This window comes from Microtus oregoni, unplaced genomic scaffold, assembly GCF_018167655.1.
Source record: "Microtus oregoni isolate MIOR12 unplaced genomic scaffold, Mior012 000010F_ref0000083, whole genome shotgun sequence".
Lineage (NCBI taxonomy): Eukaryota > Metazoa > Chordata > Mammalia > Rodentia > Cricetidae > Microtus > Microtus oregoni.
The window spans coordinates 42,689,359-42,711,834 of NW_024543069.1; the positions used below are offsets into that span (position 1 = coordinate 42,689,359).

At 36.7% G+C, this 22,476-nt stretch overlaps 1 protein-coding gene across 4 annotated transcripts in view; it reads left to right on the forward strand.

Annotated features, from left to right (window-relative positions):
• Atp11b (ATPase phospholipid transporting 11B (putative)) overlaps positions 1 to 22,476 on the forward strand; it is a 93,502-nt gene that overhangs the window by 59,551 nt on the left and 11,475 nt on the right. For 2 of the 4 annotated variants that reach the window (XM_041658978.1, XM_041658979.1), the window contains exons 20-29: positions 4,790 to 4,943; positions 6,335 to 6,437; positions 10,584 to 10,729; positions 12,248 to 12,307; positions 15,255 to 15,382; positions 16,232 to 16,370; positions 17,862 to 17,927; positions 18,360 to 18,463; positions 19,840 to 20,005; positions 21,799 to 21,884. In XM_041658978.1, the coding sequence (XP_041514912.1) occupies positions 4,790 to 4,943; positions 6,335 to 6,437; positions 10,584 to 10,729; positions 12,248 to 12,307; positions 15,255 to 15,382; positions 16,232 to 16,370; positions 17,862 to 17,927; positions 18,360 to 18,463; positions 19,840 to 20,005; positions 21,799 to 21,884 (1,152 nt within the window). The remainder of the gene's footprint in view (positions 1 to 4,789; positions 4,944 to 6,334; positions 6,438 to 10,583; positions 10,730 to 12,247; positions 12,308 to 15,254; positions 15,383 to 16,231; positions 16,371 to 17,861; positions 17,928 to 18,359; positions 18,464 to 19,839; positions 20,006 to 21,798; positions 21,885 to 22,476) is intronic. The other 2 variants (XM_041658975.1, XM_041658980.1) reach the window with 1 other exon arrangement.

A 22,476-nucleotide genomic window follows, 5' to 3' on the forward strand; every position in this document is an offset into this window, starting at 1 on the left:
AAGTGGGGAAGACTTGAATGCATTGCCACAGGAGACAACTTTTTGAACAAAACACTGGTAGCACAGGCACTAAGAGCAACAATTAATATTGAAAAGCTTCTGTAAGGCAAAGGACACCATTAACTGGATAAAGTGACACCTTACAGAATGAGAAAAGATTTTTTTTTTTTTACCAACTTCACAACCAATAGAAACTAATATCCAAAATATATAACTCAAGAAACTAGATATCAAACAAACAATACAATTTTAAAATGGGTTACAGATCTTAAGAGAACTCTCCATAGAGGAAAAATTAATTTTTCTTAAAGATCAATAAGATTCCGTTGTAAATAGTTACCTCATTTTCATTATTTTTCATCAGTTGATGGGTATATACACTGTTTCCATGTCCTGGCTATTATGAATAGAGCAGCAATGAACATGGATGAACATGTAGTGTACTTGTATGGGAAATAAGTCCTCTATCAATGTAGGAGCAATATGACTTGGACCAGCAGGTTGTTCTTCAGCAATGGGATGACCAGGAGATGAGAAGACAGGAAAGCTGAGGTCAAGTCTCTCACAAGCTGTGTCTGATGCCAAGCAAGTTTATTAAGAAGTGCGCCTCTTCTATACAGTTTGTGGGCATGGGGGAAGGAGAGTGGTGGAGGCTGGGACAGGGTCAGCAGAAAACTTGCATAAAAGGGATGAACACAGGATTTCTCAAGTGTGTCACAGATTGAGCACACAGCGACCATGGAATTGGTAACTCTCCAGTCTCTTGCAGGTTATGGGGAGGGAGCCAAGTTCCCAGGAAACAAAACCTTAACTCACTCAAGGACACAGAACTAGGGCTCCCTTTGTCCTTTCAATAGGGCCCTGAGAGAGCCTTGGATCAGCCTTACTCTTAATAGTAGTATATAGCTGGGCCAAATGTCCTCAGCTAGGGAGGTCAAACTGCCTTCTAAATATCTGTTTACACCCTCAGATTAACACTACATTCAACCTTGAAAATAGAAACTTCTCTCTGCAGTGGTCAGAAGTTAGTTAATGCAGACACTCATAACTCATAGTGGCCATAGTGCTGAGAAGAGGTGACCACTGAGTGCTTACTATATCTGTGTCAATCCCACCATCCCCACTCAAGTGGAGGACTTTTGACCAGGTTCACAGTACAAGGCATGAATTCCCTCTTGTGGAGAAGACTTCAACTCTAATCCAAAAGTGGTTGGTTACCCCCCATAACTGTCATGTTAACAGGAACACGTCTTCCCTGGTATGTCAGTTTTATAGCATACAGGTGGGCAATACCACTAAAGGCTTTTCTCCTGTACTGGCCTACGGGGTACTTTCTAGCACGATGAAAGCTAGCTAACAGAGTGAAAATTTTCAGGACAATACCAGGATGATTTTCTCAAATAAAATTTCTTTTTCTTTTCTTTCTTTCTTTTTTTTGGGGGGGGGGGGCAGAGAGAGGGGTGATATTTTGGCTTACAATATTTTGGTATTACAGTGTCACAGGCTGAATCCATAATGATGGGGACAACATGGCAGCCGAGGCAGGAAGCTAAGTACTCCTATCCTTTGCTGCAGGCGTGAAGGAGGAGAAAACAAGGAATGGTGCACATCATTAACCTCTCTAACTTGTCTCCAATGACGTGCTCCATAGAGCAAGCTGGCTCCTCTTATACCTCCCCAAATAAGGCTACTATCTGGGGACCCAGTTCGTTAATCTTCAAGCCTTTGGGGGACATTTTGTATTCAAACTACCACATTCTACTCCCTGATCCCCATATAAACAATGCAAAATACATTTCATCCCACTTCAAAAGTCCCTATAGTCTTTCGTAGTCTGAACTCTTTACAAGTCCAGTCTCTTCTGAAACTCAAGGTAAACTTTTTAATTGTAAGCCCCTATAAAACTCAGAAAGCAAATTACATACTTCTAGCACGTGGCGCAGAATATTCGTTTACATTCCAAAGGGAAGAGTGTGGCATAGTGAGGAAATACTGGATCAAATCAAGACTGAAACACAGCAGGGCAAGCTCCTAATCCTGTAACACTATTCTGATCTCAAAGGACTTAGATGGCTCTACGCTTTCAGCTTTGCTACATACAACATAAATCTCTCTCTGGGGTTGCTTCTGTTCCTCTTAGACATCTCTTCTTGGCAGATATCCTATGTCTCTGGTACCTCCAACATCTGGGAGTCTCCTATGCAATGTTGGTTTTGCTTCCACAGCTTCATGCAGTGAAGTCACATATTCTCTTGTCCTCTCAGGGCCTTCTTGCAAGTAAGGCCACATTTTGTCTGGGCCCAGGACCTCTCAGAAACCATGGAGAAAGAATCTATAACTCCTCCACTCTTGAATGCATTGTGCCTCTAAAGTTAACACTACATATGTTATAATTATGCTGGCCTTCCCTGTCAGTACCCTATCCCTTTAAGAGACAAGCTCCATCCACTCCCAGCATAATCATAACAACATGCACTACAAATCCAACTTCCAAAGCCATCTTGAGGTGGATCCTGACTCCCTTGAATCACAGAGCAGCTGCTTATTCAGTTTCTTCTTAGTACCAGAAAGTGCCTCAAGCATCTTTCATAGGTTTGAAGCTTACCTGGGTGGGTTCTCATCCTGAGGGCACCTTCTCTTTATTTCGGTGCCTAGCACGCCTCTCCTTAATGACACCAATCTCCTTAATAACTATAGCCTCTTTTCCATTAAATGTCTTTGTTGTAACATTAAGCTTCCTAATGTTTTTCTCCAAACTCTACATTTTGTGTTCCTTTCTGCCCCACTTGACTCTTTTTCATTGTTGATCTGTAGATGCATTATCATTAATAACCATACTACAGATTCAATGCTATTCAGTCTTGACATTTCCCCCACCTAAGAAATTAGTCCATTACTTTTTAATTTATTCATAGATATTTTCTAAGGACACAGACAGAAGGCAGCCAGTTTCTTTGCCAAAATAACACAGGTGTACCCTCTAGCCACGTTGCTGTTAAAGTCCTTGCTTCCATCTGGAGCCTCTTGATTCAACACTTAGTCTGCTTTGCTTTCAGCAGAACCATCTTCCAGGCTCCTAGTAGGAAGGCCTTCTGAGCTCTGACTACAGCATTGAACTGCTTTTCTAGTCCCAAGTTCCAAAGTCTTTCACAGTCCTTCAAAAACAAACAAACAAAAATCCAACATGGTCATGTTCTTCATAGCAACATCCCATTCTCCTATTTACTTTTCCATTGCTGTGATGAAGCATCATGACCAAGGTGCCATATAGGAGAATAAGGCTATTTGGGTTGATGGTTCCAGAGGGTAAGAGTCCATAATTGCAAGGATAGCATGGCAGCAGGAAGCTGAGAGCTCACATTCTTTATTGCCACCAGTATAACTTCTAGACAAATCTTTGCTTAAATATAGAAGGCACGTCATCTTGGAAATCTTGTTATTTTTGTTGGGTCAGAAGCATGCAAAAAAATGGGGTACTTACCACCAAAGTCTATGAAACCAGAAACAAACTTATTCCAAAAGAAAAAAAAAAAAGTCACTGTAGGGCACAAAAAGCTTACCAGTTAACTAGGACCACAGCCTGAGTGTGGGCTTCTGAAACTGTGGCAATGGGATGTGTTTGGGGCCCCCTTTTATAACAAGAAGTAAGCATTAGGCATGGAAAAATAAATTTTTATAACTTAGAAGTCAAGCTCAGAGACATACTGCAATTTAAGATTTACAATTTTTGATAACAGTGTTTTAGTTAAGTTGAGTTTACATAGGCCTGTAGATTTCCTTCACAGTTAATAGTGTTTGCAACCACTTAGCAGCTTTTTCTGTCACAACCAGTTTCCCAGAGCAGGGAAGGATATGAAATCATGCAAAATGTAAAGTCACAGAGGAGCTTTTGCTCAGAGTTTATAGGATGGGATGGATGCTAAGAATCATGTACAAACTTCTACTAAAAGTTAACTTTGGTCCACGGCAGTTGTCAGTTGTAAGTGGCAGCGCGGTTATCATATATTAAAAAAAAAAGCCTAACCCCCTAGCTGCTGAGAGCTATTGAGCTGCCAGTCACAAGCTAAGGAAACAATTGTTGAAAGTTAATCCAAAGCTGATGATGGTCTGTTCCCATTTCTTTAGGCTTACAATTTTATATTATTTATTCCTATTACTAGACCCTTCAACTTTGAGAGCCTGTGAACACCTTTGTGGTGAGTTAGTAGTTAAGAATATTGTCAGGGAGAAATTAACTGCTCAAGATAATTTATATATACCTTCTGAAATTATTTCTTGGTTATTAAAAGTTATGTTGTACCAGTGAGATGACTCAGTGAGTAAATGTACCAGTTACCAAGCCTGACTATGTGAGTTCAGCGACTCAAGAGAAACCATCTCTTTCACGTTGTCCTCTGTCTCTACACACATATATATATATATAAACAATAAGTAAATAAAACATAGTAAAAATACTTAAAAACTAATGTCTACTTAAAAATACTGAAAATCATAAAGAAGATAGAGTTTTGATAATACTATATAAGTATGTAACGTTCATTAATTGTGTTTTCTTTAGGTCTTCTATATATTTTTTTGGTAAATGTGTTATAAACATTAGTATGCATTTCTCATTTTGTTCAAAAGCTGTATTTCATCACCTTTCAGATACTACAACTGAGTTTGTTCACTTATACACAAATTATTCATCTGGTTGAACTGTCTGTCTTGCAATAAGAGTCTTATTTTATTAAGTAAGTAATCTGGCTTCAGAGTATGACATAGAGAATATAATTGTATTCTTTTCTAGAATTACAGAAGACCATGTGATTCAGCATGGGCTGGTAGTAGATGGGACCAGCTTATCTCTTGCACTCAGAGAGCATGAAAAGCTGTTTATGGAAGTTTGCAGAAACTGCTCAGCTGTGTTGTGTTGCCGCATGGCACCTTTACAGAAAGCAAAAGTAAGTATATGTCATAAAAAGTTCCTTGAAAATAGTTTCCAAAGGAAGGAATGGGGAGGAAAGGAAGGAAGGAAAGACCAAACCAGACAATTCTTTGTTAAAAGTTACCAACCTCTGCATACTGGCACACACCTGTACATCCTTGCATCCAAGAGGCTGAGGCAAGAGGATTAAAGTTTGAGGCCAGCCTTGGCTAACAAAGTATCAAGAAGAGGAGGAACAGAAGGAGGAAGGAGAGGAGGCAGCTGTCAAGTTATAAATTAGGAAAATTAAAATCCAATCTATCTTTTGTCATCCAAATATGTAAAGCTGTATGCAAGAAATGTTTAAATTTCAGATGCCTAGAATTCAACCGAAAATCCACTCAAACAATTTTTTTGTAAACCTATAGTTTGGAATATTTTGAGGTTTAGGACTGTTTCCTTCAAAAACTGTACTTGGTAGGCCAACAAGATGGCTCACTCATCGGGTAAAGGTACCTACTGCTAAGCCTGACTACCTGAGTTCCAGCCCCAGGCCTTACATGGAAGAAAGAGAGAACAGACTCCCATAAGTTGTTCTTTGACTTCTCTTGGTGTGCTCATACATGTAGAACACATGCATACACAAACAAATAAATATAATCTCATAAACTTTTTAAAGGAATATCTTATACTGTCCTTAACAATACAAATATAAGAACTGGTTGTTTTGCACAGAGACATCCAGGTTTATTTAGATTCATGGAATTTTGTTATAGTACTTGTATGTCCAGTCTGTGGAGATTAAAATAGGATAGACATGTCTCTGCTGTTATAAAAACACACCCAAGAATCTCAGACCAAGGGTCAGTAGATAAAGGTACTATCAGATAAGTCCAGTGACCTTGATTCACTACCTAGAACTTCACAAAGTTCTTCTCTGACCCCCATCTCATGTGCACCCCCACACACACACACAGGTTTAAAAATATTTTTAAAAAATTCCAGAGAAGCATGTTTTAATTTCGCTTGAGTTAATATATTTTTAAATCTTGAGACTTAGCCAAACAGACTAAATAGGTGTCTTTTCTTTGTTTAGAGTATTTTCCTTCTTGAGAATTTTGTTTTGATACTTCAGTGAAATATAGTTATTTATTTAAATAAGTTATTAAAGATTTTAGAGTGCATTTTAAAAATTTTCTTAAAATGCAAAACGACATGGATTTTGTTATAACACTTGTGAAAGACATTCCTAAACCCTTAATCTCCATGCCACTTGAAGAGTGAACCTTACTTTAGTGTTACTGTCCAGCATGAACTCAGATGTCTTCACCACCATACTACTTTATTAAACTTAGATGAAAGATGTTACCCAAATACAAGAGAGGTGAAACCTTATCACAAAGAATAAATTCATTGTCTGTTTTTCAGGTAATAAGACTGATAAAAATCTCACCTGAGAAACCGATAACATTGGCTGTTGGTGATGGTGCTAATGATGTCAGCATGATACAAGAAGCACATGTTGGCATAGGTGACTGACTTTTCCTTGAATTTTAAAGTGGTATAATTATTTGGTAGTTTTGATTTTTTTTTTGTGAAGTACAATGTCTAGTGTTTGAATGAAAACAAATACAATATAACAGTACATAATAGTATATCCCCATAAGAAACCAATTATTGTTTAGTCCACTATTTACATTATTTTAATTATTAAAGGAAGCAGCATCATATTAGTGAATTTTTTTCTTTGCTTATTCTCCTTAATAATAGAAGTAATTTTATTTTTACCTCCCATTTTGTATCTGACAAAGAACTCTCACACATTATTTATCCTTTTAACTCTAGAATTCTGACATGGTTGTTATCAAGGTTTTAAATTCTTATTTTATACTTATTATTACTTTTATGTAAATCCAAAAATTATTCTGTACATTTTGAGGACAGTTTTAGAGAAAAGAATTATACCAAACATTGATAAAAACAAAATTTCTAGTACTTTTCTGACTTTTTTTTTTTTTGATTTTTACTGAGCTCTACATTTTTCTCTGCTCCCCTCTCTGCTTCTCCCCTCCCCTTCAATCATCTCCCAAGGTCCCCGTGCTCCCAGTTTACTCAGAAGATCTTGTCTTTTTCTACTTCCCATCTAGATTAGATCTATGTGTGTCTCTTTTAAGGTCCTGGTTGTTGTCTAGGTTCTCTGGGATGGTGTTTTGTGGGCTGGTTTTCTTTGTTTTATGTTTAAAAAACCAATATGAGTGAGTACATAAGATAATTGTCTTTCTGGGTCTGGGTTACCTCACTCAAAAGTGATGTTTTCTAGATCCATCCATTTGCCTGCAAAATTCAAGATGTCATTTTTTTTTCCTGCTGTGTAGTACTCCATTGTGTAAATGTGCCACATTTTCTTATCCATTCTTTGGTCAAGAGGCATTTAGGTTGTTTTCAGGTTCTGGCTATGACAAACAATGCTGCTATGAACATAGTTGAGCACATGTCCTTGTGGCACGATTGAGCATCCTTTGGATATATACCCAAAAGCAGTATTACTGGGTCTTGAGGAAGGTTGTTTCCTAATTTTCTGAGAAATTCCCACACTGACATCCAAAGGGGTTGTACCAGCTTGCATTCCCACCAGCAATGCAGAAGTGTTCCCTTTTCCCCACAACCTCTCCAGCATAAGTTGTCATCAGTGTTTTTGATCTTGGTCATTCTTATAGGTGTAAGATGGAATCTCAGAGTTGTTTTGATTTACATTTTTCTGATGGCTAAGGATGTTGAACATTTCCTTAAGTGTCTTTCAGCCATTTTAGATTCCTCTGTTGAGAGTTCTCTGTTTAGTTCTGCACTCCATTTTTTATTAGATTATTTGTTTTTTTGATGACCAGTTTCTTGAGTTCTTTGTATATTTTGGAGATCAGACCTCTTTCTGATGTGGGGTTAGTGAAATCTTTTTCCCATTCTGTAGACTGTAATTTTGTCTTGTTGACCATGTCCTTTGCTTTACAGAAGCTTTGTGTATAGTAGGATATGTACAGATCATATCTGTAATCTCAGTGCTGACTACAGAGACTTCTGATGCTGAGACAGACTGTGAAGTTCCAGGCCAGAGTAGCTCATCTCAAAAACACGTACATGCATACATACACATAATAAACAAATGTAAGATGAAATTCAGATAATCACATTTGTGAATGATACATTAGTTATATGTGTCAAATATAATTTACAGTATGAAAGAATTCCAGTGATATAAGCTTTAAAACCTGGTTTTCTCTAGGTGTTGTAACTAATTACTGTCTTTGCCTGTCCAGTTAGGACCTTTTTGTCATTTTATGAGCTCCCTGGGGAACTCTGCCTCCAAGTTCTGCAAAAGCACACTGCAAGCTCAGTCCACATTCGCTTCCTCAGCTTCAGTTCTTCTCCTTCCCACACTCCCAGCTCAGTAACAGGGAGCACAGGCCAGGCAGCATTCACAGCAGGTGACACGGGGAGGGAAGTAGAGTGTTTCCCTTAGACAGCCAACTAAGAGGGTTTCCTAAGGACACAGCTCAAAGTCTGCCAACAATGTGGATGTCTTTTGACACAAAACGTTATTTGCTGTCATTGCTCTCAGAAAACTTTCTCACCAAAGCCACAGGATTGAGTGATACATCTCTCCAAATTAAAAAAAATATATTCATTTTGCATCACCAAGTCTCTGCACACGCTCTCTCCTTTTTTCGCTCATACTAACTTTTCAAGTCTCTGCACTACCATCAGCACTGCCGTCAGTCCTGTTCTTGGTGTAAGTTTTGAGGCCAAGAGGCAGCTTGGTCCCCACACAGCTTAGCTACCTGTTGTGACAAAACCCAGCCCTGGAAACACTGGAGGTGAGCCATCCCCACACCCATTCTGAACAACCTGGATCGTAGTTAGGTGTTACTAACATCAACCCAGTCACTGGCTTGACTTTCTGTAGCCTGCCTTTCCCCAAGAGGAAGAAGAGCCTGGCTGCTGATGACATCTAGCTGTAGCTAGCAGATCCTATTCCTAGGGATTAAGCCAAGTGATGTGCTTTGAAGTCAAGATACTGTTGGCTACTATGAGAACCGAAACGCCATACTGGGCCCTGAGGGTCATAACCTGTATTGTGGTTATCTGCCTGTTATCCCAGAGTTCTGCAGCTTGGGTATCCTGGGTTTCTGTGACACGGTGGGTACTTTGAGGTTGAATTCTTTTGGAATTCTAATGTGGAAGTGAGTTTGTTGTGCACCTCTATCTTAATAATAATCCACTTCTGTACCTAAACATAGATTTAAAACTCCCATCATCCTCCATGTCTCTGGTGTTGTTGCCTTGACACTTGGCCTCTGTGGTCCTGAACTGTCCTGAGCAATCTTGGCTGAACATAACAGATTCTGTGTGCATATCATTCACTTCAGTGCTTTTGGAAGAGGTATCTCCAGCATTCACACTCACACTTGTTCTTTTAACTGGGTCTCACTATGCAGCCCTGTCTGGCTTTGAGCTCTGTGTGAACCAGGCTGTCCTCAAAGTCACAGAGATCAACTTGCCTCTGCCTCTGCTTCCTGAGTTCTGGGGTTAAAATGTGCACCACCACAGTCCCCACTGTAATTTTTTTTTAAAAAAATAACATAATTCTTTATTGATTCTTTTTTTTTAATTTATTTATTTATTAAGGATTTCTGCCTCGTCCCCACAACCGCTTCCCATTTCCCTCCCCCTCCCCCGATCAAGTCCCCCTCCCTCATCTGCTCGAAGAGCAATCAGGGTTCCCTGACCTGTGGGAAGCCCAAGGACTGCCCACCTCTATCCAGGTCTCGTAAGGTGTGCATTCAAACTGCCTAGGCTCCCACAAAGCCAGTACGTGCAGTAGGGTCAAAAACCCACTGCAATTGTTCTTGAATTCTCAGTATTCCTCATTGTCTGCTATGTTCAGCTAGTCCGGATTTAAATTTTTAAAGAGTGTTTTTATTCTTGAGAGCAAAAAACACCTTGTTTTGTAGTTTTGTATATAAGACCTGTTGGTTTTTAAAAAAACAAAAGAAAACAAAAATAAAAACAAATCAAACACTGTACAAACATACACACTTGAATGTTTATTATGGTTGGTCACTCATTAAAATATAAATAAAATGTTTTGAAAATGCATATTTGTTAAAAGAAGACTTATTTTCCAGGTAAAATGATGCATTGCTTTCAGGGTGTACAGTCTTCACTTACTTTATTTATTGAAAATGTAGAGGAAAACCCATTTTTTACTTAAAAACACATTCATTTATACACTATAGCTTAAAATCATAAAAATATGCTTATTTTTATTGGGTTCAAATTCCTGAATTTTCATCTTTTAATATTCTTTTGAACTGGTAAATTTAAAGATGTCCTAGAGCCGCCTGCTCATCAGAAGTTTAGCACTTTGTAATGCCCCACTAGATCTGAACATTTCAGAATTATTATCTTCTTCTGATCCTTTGAAAATTGATGTTACATGCCTGGTATATAATTGACTTTTATATTAAGCATATTTAAGTAGAACAGCCTTTTGGATAGCAGCTAACCGCTGTATATAAGTATTTAGCGTTACAGCAAGTATAAATAGTTCCGAGTGATATATATTGTGAAAATTACACATTGTTTATTAGTGAACATCCCTTTTTTGTCTTTTTTATTCCAGGAATCATGGGTAAAGAAGGAAGACAAGCTGCAAGGAACAGTGACTATGCAGTAGCTAGATTTAAATTCCTCTCCAAATTACTGTTTGTTCATGGTCATTTTTATTATATTAGAATAGCTACCCTTGTACAGTATTTTTTTTATAAGGTGAGTTTCATTGGATTATAAGGATTAGTTGATATTTCAACTTAAAATTCTAATTTAAGAAATGATACAGACATTCAAATTATTCTTAAAATAGTTTCTTTAAACAAAAATAACTATTTTGTAATAGATTATTGCTCCAACTGCAGGTCAGTGGTCGTCTGTTCCACCAAGACATGAGTAGGGTTGCTTGAAAGGGAGGGCTGTTAGAGCATTTTTGGGTCAGTCAGAGGGCTCAGTGGATGAAGGCTCTTGTCAACAAGCCTGATACCCTGCGTTCAAACCCAGGACCCCATGGTAGAAGGAGAGAACTCCTGTGAGTTGTCCTCGGACTTTTAAATATGTGCCATGGTGTGAACTTGCTCGCTCTCTTTGTCTGCCCGTCTCTCTCATACACAGTAAAATGTCAAAACTGAGAGAGCTCACAAACACACAATTGAGAAAGTTCTCTAATCTTATGGTATATAAATTTATCAAGTATCAAAATTTACACTTAAATGTATCCTTTGTAAACTCAACTGCAAAAAAAATGTAATTTGCTTAAAGCTATTTTATGTTGGTCTAGTAAATCTAATTGAACCTCTCTCTAATTTCATGGATTCATAGCAGAGCTCCTTAACCTTTTTTGTTTCAAGGGTAGCCCTGTTTAATGTATAATATCATCCTCTCAGTTACAGAGAGTTTATTTGTATAATAAAACAGATTATAATATTGAAATAATGTTCTCTCATTGGACCCTTTCAAGAAAGATGAGATTCAGTGGAACCCGTGTTGAGTCCTTGCTTATAAACATTTACCATACTAGAATATCTTGTATGTGTTGTGTAATTAATAGTTGCAAACTAATAGAACATAAAAAGTCATATTACCTTGAGATGATGTGACAGTTTTTCTAGCCTATTGTTCTAGCTTCACTTGTGATATTAAAGATATTGTGGTAGAAAAATTCACTTGTGGTAAAAAGATGTTATAATAGTGCCACTTACGTGCCTTAATCAGCAATATCAAATTCTCATAGCCCTAAAATATGAGCAACTATTACATATTATAATATCTGTGGTACAAATTAGAATTTAAAAACATAACTTTTAGCCGGGCGGTGGTGGCGCTCGCCTTTAATCCCAGCACTCGGGAGGCAGAGGCAGGCGGATCTCTGTGAGTTCGAGACCAGCCTGGTCTACAAGAGCTAGTTCCAGGACAGGCTCCAAAACCACAGAGAAACCCTGTCTCGAAAACCAAAAAAAAAAAAAAAAAAAAAAAAACATAACTTTTACTGCTTAGAACTGGTGGGAACTAAGAATATTTGTTATAATGTCTATATGATTCCTTAAGCAGATTTTAGACATGATTTAATAAAATGAGAATTCTGTGTTCTCGTTTTCATGGATGTGTCTTTAGAGAAAAGACATCTTACAGTGTCAACTGAGATTCTGTTTCTAGATACTTTAATAACCATTTTAAGACTTCTTTCTCTTTGGTTGTAAATATTTAAATTACTTCCCATTTTGTCTTGTTTTTCAGAATGTGTGCTTTATCACACCCCAATTTTTATATCAGTTCTACTGTTTGTTTTCTCAGCAAGTAAGTAAAATAAAAGTTTGTGTTTGTCCTTTTAGAAAAGTAATTTGTTCAAATCTTGACAAGTATTTAAACAGACTTCATTTATTTTATTTACCTATAAGTAAGTAGGTATATTTACTTAATTCACCTAACAGTCATAATATTTATTCTGGCTTTTAATTTGAAACTACTATTAATACCAAAATATATGTTAATTGTGGACTTTTTTTTAAAAAAAAGTCTCTCTTCATTTATTTGTATGTGTGTTTGTTTGTGCAAGGTTTTATGTACCCCAGATGCCCTCTCACTGTGTAGTCAGGGATAATTTTGAACAGGTGGTCCTCCTCTTGCCTCTACTTCCCAAGTGGTAGGATGACAGGTCAGAGTTATCATTGCCACCTCCAGTAATGCTAAGTATTAGGTCCATCAAATACTCTTAGTAACTTCCCGACCTTAATAACTGACTACTTGTACAAACTATCTGTGACAAAGAATTAACAGAGGTTCACTTTGTTTTGTTTTGTTTTGTTTGATTCCTGATCCTGAAGTCTTAAAAATTTGGGCATAGCCTTAGTGATTTGGTTCAGGGATTATATAAATCTCACCTCAGAAACTGGCTTTCCATAATCACCCTTTCACATAGCTCATTGTGTATCTTAAAATGATCACTACATTACACAATCTTCAGTTATGATTAAATTCATTAGTTCCTCCAGGCAATGGTGGTGCACGCCTTTAATCTCAGCACTCAGGAGGTAGAGGCAGATGTAACTCTATGAGTTCCAGGCCAACCAAGTCTACAAGAGCTAGTTCCAGAACAGATTCCAAAGCTACAGAGAAACAATGTCTCAAAAACAAAAAGAAAAAAAAACAAAAAAAAATCAAAAGATTGACTTGTTTTCATTTGCCTTTTCTTTTCTGAAGTGGAAAGCAGCAGTCTTTAACTTGCTTGAGAAAACATTTTATGTTCTGATAACTTTATGTATTGAGTAGGTAAATGTGAAAATGTACTTTCACGCCTATTACGTGATTTTTACGTTTTAGTGATCATGCATTATGCTTTTTTCCCCACTCAGTTTTTCATTTTTTCCCATTTTATTATCAGGGACAAGTTTCATAGCACTTATTAACACATCCAGGAGCTCCTGTCAGTAGCACATTTCCCGTAACATACAGCTCTGCCAGCTTGATGGTCTCCACATATTTGTAATGGCCGGAAGAGACCCCCCAGCTTCCCAAGAGGTCTATTAGTTTTATAACTTCCCAGAGCTTTAGTTCATCAAGGTATTGATATCACTGAGGGCCCTGAGTGTGCACACACCCCAGTTATGAACCACAGAAGATTATGAATGCCTCTAGGGAGGAATAATTCTATATGGTCTGTTCAATAAACTTTATGCACCTAAAAAATAGAAAAAGAAAAGGAAAAAAATCATTCCTTTTCATAATTTCTTTTTTCCCCTATTTACAAGACAGAGCTTTAACTTTTAAATGCCTTCATAGACATTGATTACTAGCAATAGCTTACCTGAATTAAATACTTTAAGATCATATGACAATGGGAACCAAATATACTTTGACTGGGTTTTCAAAGAGATAGTATTAATAAGTGTCTTCATTAAGGTGTGTATTGCTATGATAAACATCATAACCAAAAGCAATTTGAGAAGGACGGTGTTTATTTCACCTTACAGTTCTCAGGCTGTACTCCATCCCTGAGGGAAGTCAGGGCAGGAACTCAAGGTAGGAGCATGTGGCAAGAAGTGAAACACAGGCCGTGGAGGAGCACTGCTTGTTGGCTTGTTCACTCAGCCTGCTTTCTTAGACAATCCAGGACCACCTGCCCAGGGATGGCATCGCCCAGAGTGGCCTGGACTCTTCCACATCAGTCCTTAATCAGAGCAATAGTGCCTACAGGTCAACATTATGGAGGCATTTTTTTCAGTTAAGCTTCCCTTCTCCCAGATACGTCTGGTTTGTATCAGGTTGACAAAAACCCATCAGCACAATGACAGTAGGAACATTGTGTGGATCCTAAGTAAAGAGTTAAAGCATTAGTACCAGCAGCAGCAACTAGAACACTTGAGAGGAAGAGATGGAAGACTTAAGCCACTTTAAAAAAAAAAAAAAAAGATTTCATGGAAGGCGGCGGGGTTCAGTACTACAGGCTGTATAGATGAAGGTAGGTGGGAAAATGATGTGTAGCCCAATAGAGACACCCCAGGATCCTAGAATGCTTATAGGAGGACTGTAAAACTGCATCCTACTGACCAAACTGAGGAATTCTTAGATGGAGATCCAATTTACTATGATGTGGGAGTGTCATATATCAATCTGTTGATTTCATTGGTTAAGCAATAAAGAAACTGCTAGGCCCATTTAATAGGCCCACCCTTAGGTGGGTGGAATAAACAGAACAAAATGCTGGGAGGAAGAGGAAGTAAAGTAAGACGCCTCAGAGAGAGACGCCATGCCCCGCTCCCGGTCAGACACGCGATGAAGCTCCAACCCAGGATGGACGTAGGCTAGAATCTTTCCCGGTAAAACCAGTGCACACAGATTATTAGAGATGGGTTGATTGGGATATCAGAATTAGCCTAGAAGAGGCTAGATAGAAATGGGCCAAGCAGTGTTTAAAAGAATACAGTTTCCGTGTAATTATTTTGGGTAAAGCTAGCCGTGGGGGCAGCCGGGTGGCAGGGACGCAGCCCGCCGCTCTTATTACTACAACATTACTACATTATGAAAACTTATCAGTGAAATTTTTCAGTTCCACAGATATAAATCTAGGAACAGTATAGGTTCTATACTAAAACAAATCACATTTATTAATTGAAACTCTTTAAAATGGATTTTAGCATAAATTGAAAAATTAAGGTACATATTTTTAGTATTTTTCCATTATTATATGTGTAATAGAAATAATAATTTAGAATCTCAAAATTCCTCCAACTTATTTCTCTTTTAGACATTGTATGACAGCGTGTACCTGACTTTGTACAATATCTGTTTTACTTCCCTGCCTGTTCTCATATATAGTCTTTTGGAACAACATATAGACCCTCATGTGTTACAGAGCAAGCCTACCCTCTATCGGTATGTATTTCCCAATGTCGATGTGTATAGGGAGTATCTTGGTACAAATACTAAAGCATAATTGTTGCATGGCTTACAGTGTTTCAATATTAAAGGGAAATTTTCAATAAGTTTCTGGTGTTTTTAAGAGTAAACACTTCAACGCTTGGACTGTTGTCCACAGTATTCTACTCCATATACACAAGAGAAGTTACTCGCTTGTTAATAGCATCAAGAGTTCCTAAAAATTGTTTATGTTCTACTATTAGATAATTTATTAGTGTTAAATGCAAGTGAAGGAGAACAACTTGCAGCTTTTTTCAGAACTCCCCCAAAACTAAGTGGTCCTAGAGATGTCGAGTCTGTCAGGCCCAGCCACTGATCCTCATAAACTGTTGTAGAGGCTATAGAGCTGCCAGTCAGAAACATAACCAGTTATGGTGTGGAGTAGCTTGCTCTGGTTTACCAGGAAACCCATGACAGTCTGTTATTCCCAGAACGGTTAACTTCTCCACGAAAATAATGAGCACCTTAGTGCTGACTTGAGCTTCTGTCTCACTAAGAGATCATCATGGCAGAGACTTAATGGGAGCAGATTATGATACAGATAATCAGGTTTTTCACAGTCGCACTGAAGTATTGTGCCTGTGTTGTGTTTTATTATCAAATGAAAAGGTATTAGAATCCATTATATGAACTCTCAGCTGTTATAAATTACTAGAAATGATTGTTTGCAAATTTAGGTTTATTCTTTATGCTGATAATTTTAGTCATCTTAAATCCTATTTAAATTATCAGTTTAAATTAATTGCCTAGAAGATTAAAAAATTAATCTTAATGTGTTCCTTTTTCTTTAAAAAATAATTGTAGGGACATTAGTAAAAACCGTCTCTTGAGCATTAAAGCATTTCTTTACTGGACCATCCTGGGTTTCAGCCACGCCTTCATTTTCTTTTTTGGATCCTATTTTCTCGTGGGGAAAGATACATCTCTGCTTGGAAATGGCCAGGTAAAAAAAAGTGAGAATGCTTAAAAAATATTAAAATGTTGATAAATATGAATGTGTAAATCACTTCTCCATAGCCTGACCCCCAAATGCTTTCTGCCTCACCTGTAGTTGAATGGGATGTCAACGTGCAGAAAGCTGGTCTTTATGAGCTTACTCCTCACCCTCCGAAGAAGTCACCAAGTGTGACTTACACAAGCAAAATGCTGTCTGCCCTCTTTCTAGGGAAATACAGCATAGCATGTCTTAAGTAAACTCAGACCCTCAGATTAGGACAATGGACTTCTTACTGGAGGTCAAAGTTGCCCCCTGCCGCCATATTCCTGAAGGCACTGCCACTCGAGGATTCCAGCTGATACCATTGACTTTAGCATTTCCAAGTCTGCATATTTAAAGACTGAGAAATAAGCGTTGATTCAATAGGATTTCTACATTTTGTATCTTCTTGGTGGATGACAAGGTACCCTCAAATAAAGGAATGCTAATTGCTCCTTCATTGTTAATCATATATATTTACCATTCACTTTTTATGTTCTAGAAACTTTATCCTTTTTGGATACTTTAAATTTTACTAACATCTGTGAGATTTACCCTCATTTTACAAATGATGTAAGGAGTCAGGGAGCTTAAGTAATTTGTCAAGTAATCACTATAGACATGTGTACATTAAAGAACAAGTCAGCCTTTTACATAAATCTAAATGAGTGTCAGGATTATCACTGCTTCATAAACTAAATTCATATAAGTGCATACTTACGGTCTTAATATAGAAATAAGATAATGATATTCCTTTGGGATTCTGCATTTGATGGACTTTGTAAGTTGGTCTATAAAGACCAAAAAATACTTCTGACTGAATTACTTACAGATAAATTCCATTTTTTATATGGAATCATTTGAAGAATAGTTCCACTGGCCATTTTTTTTTTTTCAGGTACTGGTTAAAGTTTAAAGACTTTTTTTTTTTTTTTTTTTTTTTTTTTTTTGCTTACTAAGATTTTTTATCCAGACACATGATAGCAAACTTCCTATTTTAACTTCTGGTTAGAAATGTTTCAGAAAATAACTGTGGGTCAAGCAAGGTTTTATTACCGTTTTTGCAGGGGCACAGGAATAAAGCAATCACAACTATATCATCCTAAGTAAAAACAATCTGATACACAGCTCTGAATTCTGAACCATCTTTGGATTTCTGGTATTACCCAAAGGGTCATTATCCAGAATAGTTACCATACATAATAAAGCCTCATTATTGTTGTCTTCATTCTTGTAACTTTATTAATATTGTCAGAGTTCATATATATATATATATATATGAAATAATTCAGATAATTTTTATAAAGAGTAAAATTACTTTTATCTTACAGTGGAATTAATATCATGCTTATATATGTGTGTGTATATGTATATATATGTGTGTGTGTGTGTGTATATATATATATATATATATATATATATATATATATACCATATTACTCTGTTCCTTGTGTTTAGATGTCTGGAAACTGGACGTTTGGTACTCTGGTCTTCACAGTCATGGTGATTACGGTCACAGTAAAGGTATGCCACCACATTAGGAAACTGCAGACTTTGTCTGTATATCTCATATATAGTTTCCCTTTTGATTTTTTACAGTATATGGTTTCACTAATTTTAATCATTCATTTAAATATTGCTATAAATTCTTCTCTCTGTTTGAAAGCTTCATATAGTTTCAGTTGCTAATTTTGCTTCTTTGTATATCATCTAAAATAGCACAGTGTATTTTGTGCCTTGGAGTTAAGGTAATATCATTACATGATATTTAATCCTGCTTTCCCTCAGAAGGAAAATACTACACTATTTCCTATGAGACTCTTGTGCCTTCTAAGGAACTGTGCTATGGGGATAGGACCTTCTAGACATCTATAATTGATATGTGTAATTCTTAAGTTTTATCTGGAAGTTAAACTAAATTACTTTATATTGCTAAAACATTTTTTTTTCTTTTAGATGGCTTTGGAAACTCATTTCTGGACCTGGATCAACCATCTTGTCACTTGGGGATCTATTATATTTTATTTTATATTTTCTTTGTTTTATGGTGGGATTCTCTGGTGAGTGATTACACTATGTCTTAATTATGTTGATTTAACTATAGTGAACATTTATTATGGTGGGTTCCTTGATGACCAAATTCTGATCCTAATAGTTCTTAGAAACTATGCTGGTAAGTTCATTCCTTTGAATTGATCTTCATAATAATCCTATTGTCCTCATTTTTCTACATGAAAACAGAAGAAAGCTAGGCCATAAGCCATCTGTCTGACTTCATTAGTAATGTTCTTTATACTAATCATATTATTTTTAAATTATTTTCTCATGTGTATAATGTCATAAAAACCCATTAGCTTTTTTTTGATAGCATCTCTCTCAAAGGTTAATAGTATGCTTCATCTTCATTAAATGTAGATCATTAGTAGGCTTTTTGAAAGATTAACAATTATGCTTCTCTAAGATTTTTTGGTAAGTGATGGTCAACTGGTACCTTTCTTTTGGAAAGCATATACATTACATGTGTCTATTATACCTTAGGTACACTTACCAGGCAAAACTTTTTAAAGGTAAGCTCAAACAACTTGAATTGACTGATCATTACCTTCCATAAAAGGGTCACAAAAGAGCACACGTATGCATATTGTTTGTCTGTAAACCTTGCCCTAATTGTTTCTATATTCCCTATAGTCTCTAGAAGTTGATAATTACAAAAACCCAAAAAGGATACCTTTATAATACCATGATGTAGCATCTCTGTGTGTTTAAAGAAAAACTTAGCATTCGGTCTGAGATCTGGATAATCAGGAGGGTGGTGGTGGTTGTCGTCATTGTCATCGTCACCATTGTTGTCATGACAGCCATGTGGACATCAGAGGACAACTCTGCAGCACCAGTTCTCATGTTTTACCTTTCCTGGGTTCCAGGAGAGTTCAGGTTGTCTGTATTGCACAGCGAGCGCTTTACCTGTCCCGGTGTTTCCTTTGTAGTCAGTAGAAAGTATTTCCTCACGCATTACTTCTGTAGTCTACATCAGTCTAGTCTTCATTATTCCTTTTATAACTTGCCAGGAAACTAGGGTGATCTAGTTAATAGCTTGCCATTCCCCTATTAATAAAAATTATAATTGTTAAAAATAATTAAACTGGATTTTACATTTTAATCCATTTCATTAGTTTATTTAAGTTTTCCAGTTTCAATTTAGAAAATTTTCCTGGCACTCTTAAAATTGTTACTTTCAGTTATTTAAGTTTTGCTGATGTCTTGATTTAACTTGTTAAATTTTTATTTCACTTGTTTGTTTCTAACACAACATCTCACTGTGTGTAGGCCTCAAACCCAGGGTTCTGCCTACTCTTGCATGTGTTTTGAATACTGGCATGTGATACTATGCATAGCCAGTGTTTGCTTTTAATGAGTCTACTATCTTTCTTTGCAGGCCATTTTTGGGCTCCCAGAATATGTACTTTGTATTTATTCAGCTCCTGTCAAGTGGACCGGTGTGGTTTGCCATACTCCTCATGGTTGTTACTTGTCTGTTCCTTGATGTTGTGAAGAAAGTGTTTGACCGACACCTTCATCCAACAGGGACAGAAAAGGCACAGGTACGCACTTTCATACTCAGTACTCCTGTGGGAACAGAGCGCTGTAACTACAATTACAGAGTGCTTCTGTTGGAAAATACCTCTTCCTATAGCAAAGCATCTCCAGTAGTTTTAAGTCTGTTGTTTTAATTTTTTCTTATTTTTTCTATTAATTTTCTATGGCTGCTAGTAATTATAATTTAAATACCAAACTATCAAGTTATGTCCAGATGATCATAGTACTAAATCCACTTCAAATGCCACAGTATTACATCGACTAGCTATGACTAAGGTGTCTAGCATGTCATTACACTCCAGCAGACATTAAGTATGGTAATGCTTAGGGATATGATATTTGGGGACCAGTACCATTGGTGAAATTATGATAGAAATATCCTTCATTTCCTTTGCAGTAAGGATTAAATGAAAGTATATTTAAGCACAGTAAGTGCTAAAGAAATGGTTCCATTGGTCACTTCAGCATTTACTTATCATTTTATTAGTTTGGCAATATAATTCTAGTGAATGTGTATTTGGTGCAGTATAAAATGGTGAGGATGAGATATTACTTTGTCATACTGATTTCTGAATGGTGCTGAGAAAAGTTACATGATTTTTGTGTCTGCCTGTGTGTATATGTGCATGAGCAGGTACAGAATTCCATTCTACAATATGTTATTTAACTCTATATCTGAAGGATTTATCTTATTTTTATCTTTAGACATAAATATAGTCAAAGTATTACTTTAAAATTTTTATTGTATTTTTTAGGCTTTTCAAATTAAAGATTTTGTTTTTAATTTTCAATTGTATGTATATGTATGGGGGTATGCGCACATGATTTCAGGTGCCAGTGGAGGCCAGAAGCGAGAGTTGGATCTCCTGGAGATGGAGTTCCAGGTGGTTGTGAACTACCCAGAGTGAGTGCTGGGAACTGAACTCAGCTTCTCATCATGAGAAGTGTGTGTGCTTAACCTTTGCTCCAGCTCCACTTTTCTAGATTTTTATGGAGGATAGTTTGTCTCACCCTGTAATCTATAGTATATTTCCCCAAAAGGTTGAGTAACAACATAGTAACATTTATTTGCATTTGTCCTAAATTCTATGGTTTGAAAGTTTCAAGTGTATTTTCATAGGGATTGCCTACTGATTCAAAAGGTATGATATTACTTATGTTAAAAATATTCTATATATTTATTTTAACATAAGTTAAAATTTATTAAAAAGGGAATTTACACTAAATTATCATATGTGAAGTCAGAATAATTTTCCCTTTTTTCTATATAAATTAGTATCCAATGATAAATGAGATTTTTCTGGTTGTTCTCATTTGGGCAAAGGAAGGAAAGTTTTACTTCTATTCATGGGTCTTCTAGCCTGTTGCTGTCATTTTGTGTTTTTTCTTCTCTTTCCTTTTTATGCTGTGACAGTAAATGTCATTTATATCACAAATGTGATATTACTCCTTTCCTGTAAGCAGTATTCACTTCAGCTTCTACTGTCCCTTCTGATTTCAAATGATGCAGAAATGGCTACTAAGTTGTCAGATGCCTCATTGCTTATCAGATATAACAAGAAAAGTCACATCAAAGGGAGTGCTGCCAGCATTTATTCTAAGTGCTTTTTTCTTCAGAATAAGAATTTTTTTAAGGCATGCATTCTACAATACCAGTTGTGTGCATACCGTGCATATTTTCTGCTCTTGTGGGAACAGGTGTTTGGTATTTACAAAGCTTGTCCTGTGTCTGTCTCCCGGATGATGAATACAGCTCACTGACTTGTGTGTGTCCCATCCCTTTTCTGTCCACTTATAGATGTACTCCAACACAGTTGCTTTAAGTGACGAGTTCATCGCACTGCAGCCTTTGTCGAGGGCAAGGAATCAGCTGAGCAAACTTAGGTAGAGTAGGAGTAGATCCTTGTAACCCTTATGCATGCAAAGGTCAATTAAATAATATTCAAAAGATGGGCAGATGCATCAATAAAGAGTCAAGTATTTTTGTTAGCACAGCTCTGTCTCTAATTTGACCTTAATTAATACATATATTAAAATTTTAAAATGACATTCATTCTTCTTCAAAAAGAAAATTCAGATGGAAATTAAACATGAGGACAGAGAACTGTACCTTGTTACATATGTCACACCTATTTTTTCTAGCATAATTCTAATGCTTCTGCTTGTCATAGTCATGCGTGTATGCTCCTGCATGTTGTCATAGTCATGCGTGTGCTCCTGCATGTCGGGTACTTAAAAAGTCATCACGAAGTTTAAACCTAAGTTGTAATAACTTGTAAGAGTTGCTTATGTTTTTGTCTTGCCTTAATCTGTAATATAAATACGCGTGTGTGTGTGTGTGTGTGTGTGTCTTTGTATACTACAGTGGCTACATAAGTATCTTACATCTTGGCTGTTTTTTACTGCATCTATAAGTTGAAATATATATTTTATATCTTATATTTAACTCTTACCTCCACAGCCATGCCAATTTGGA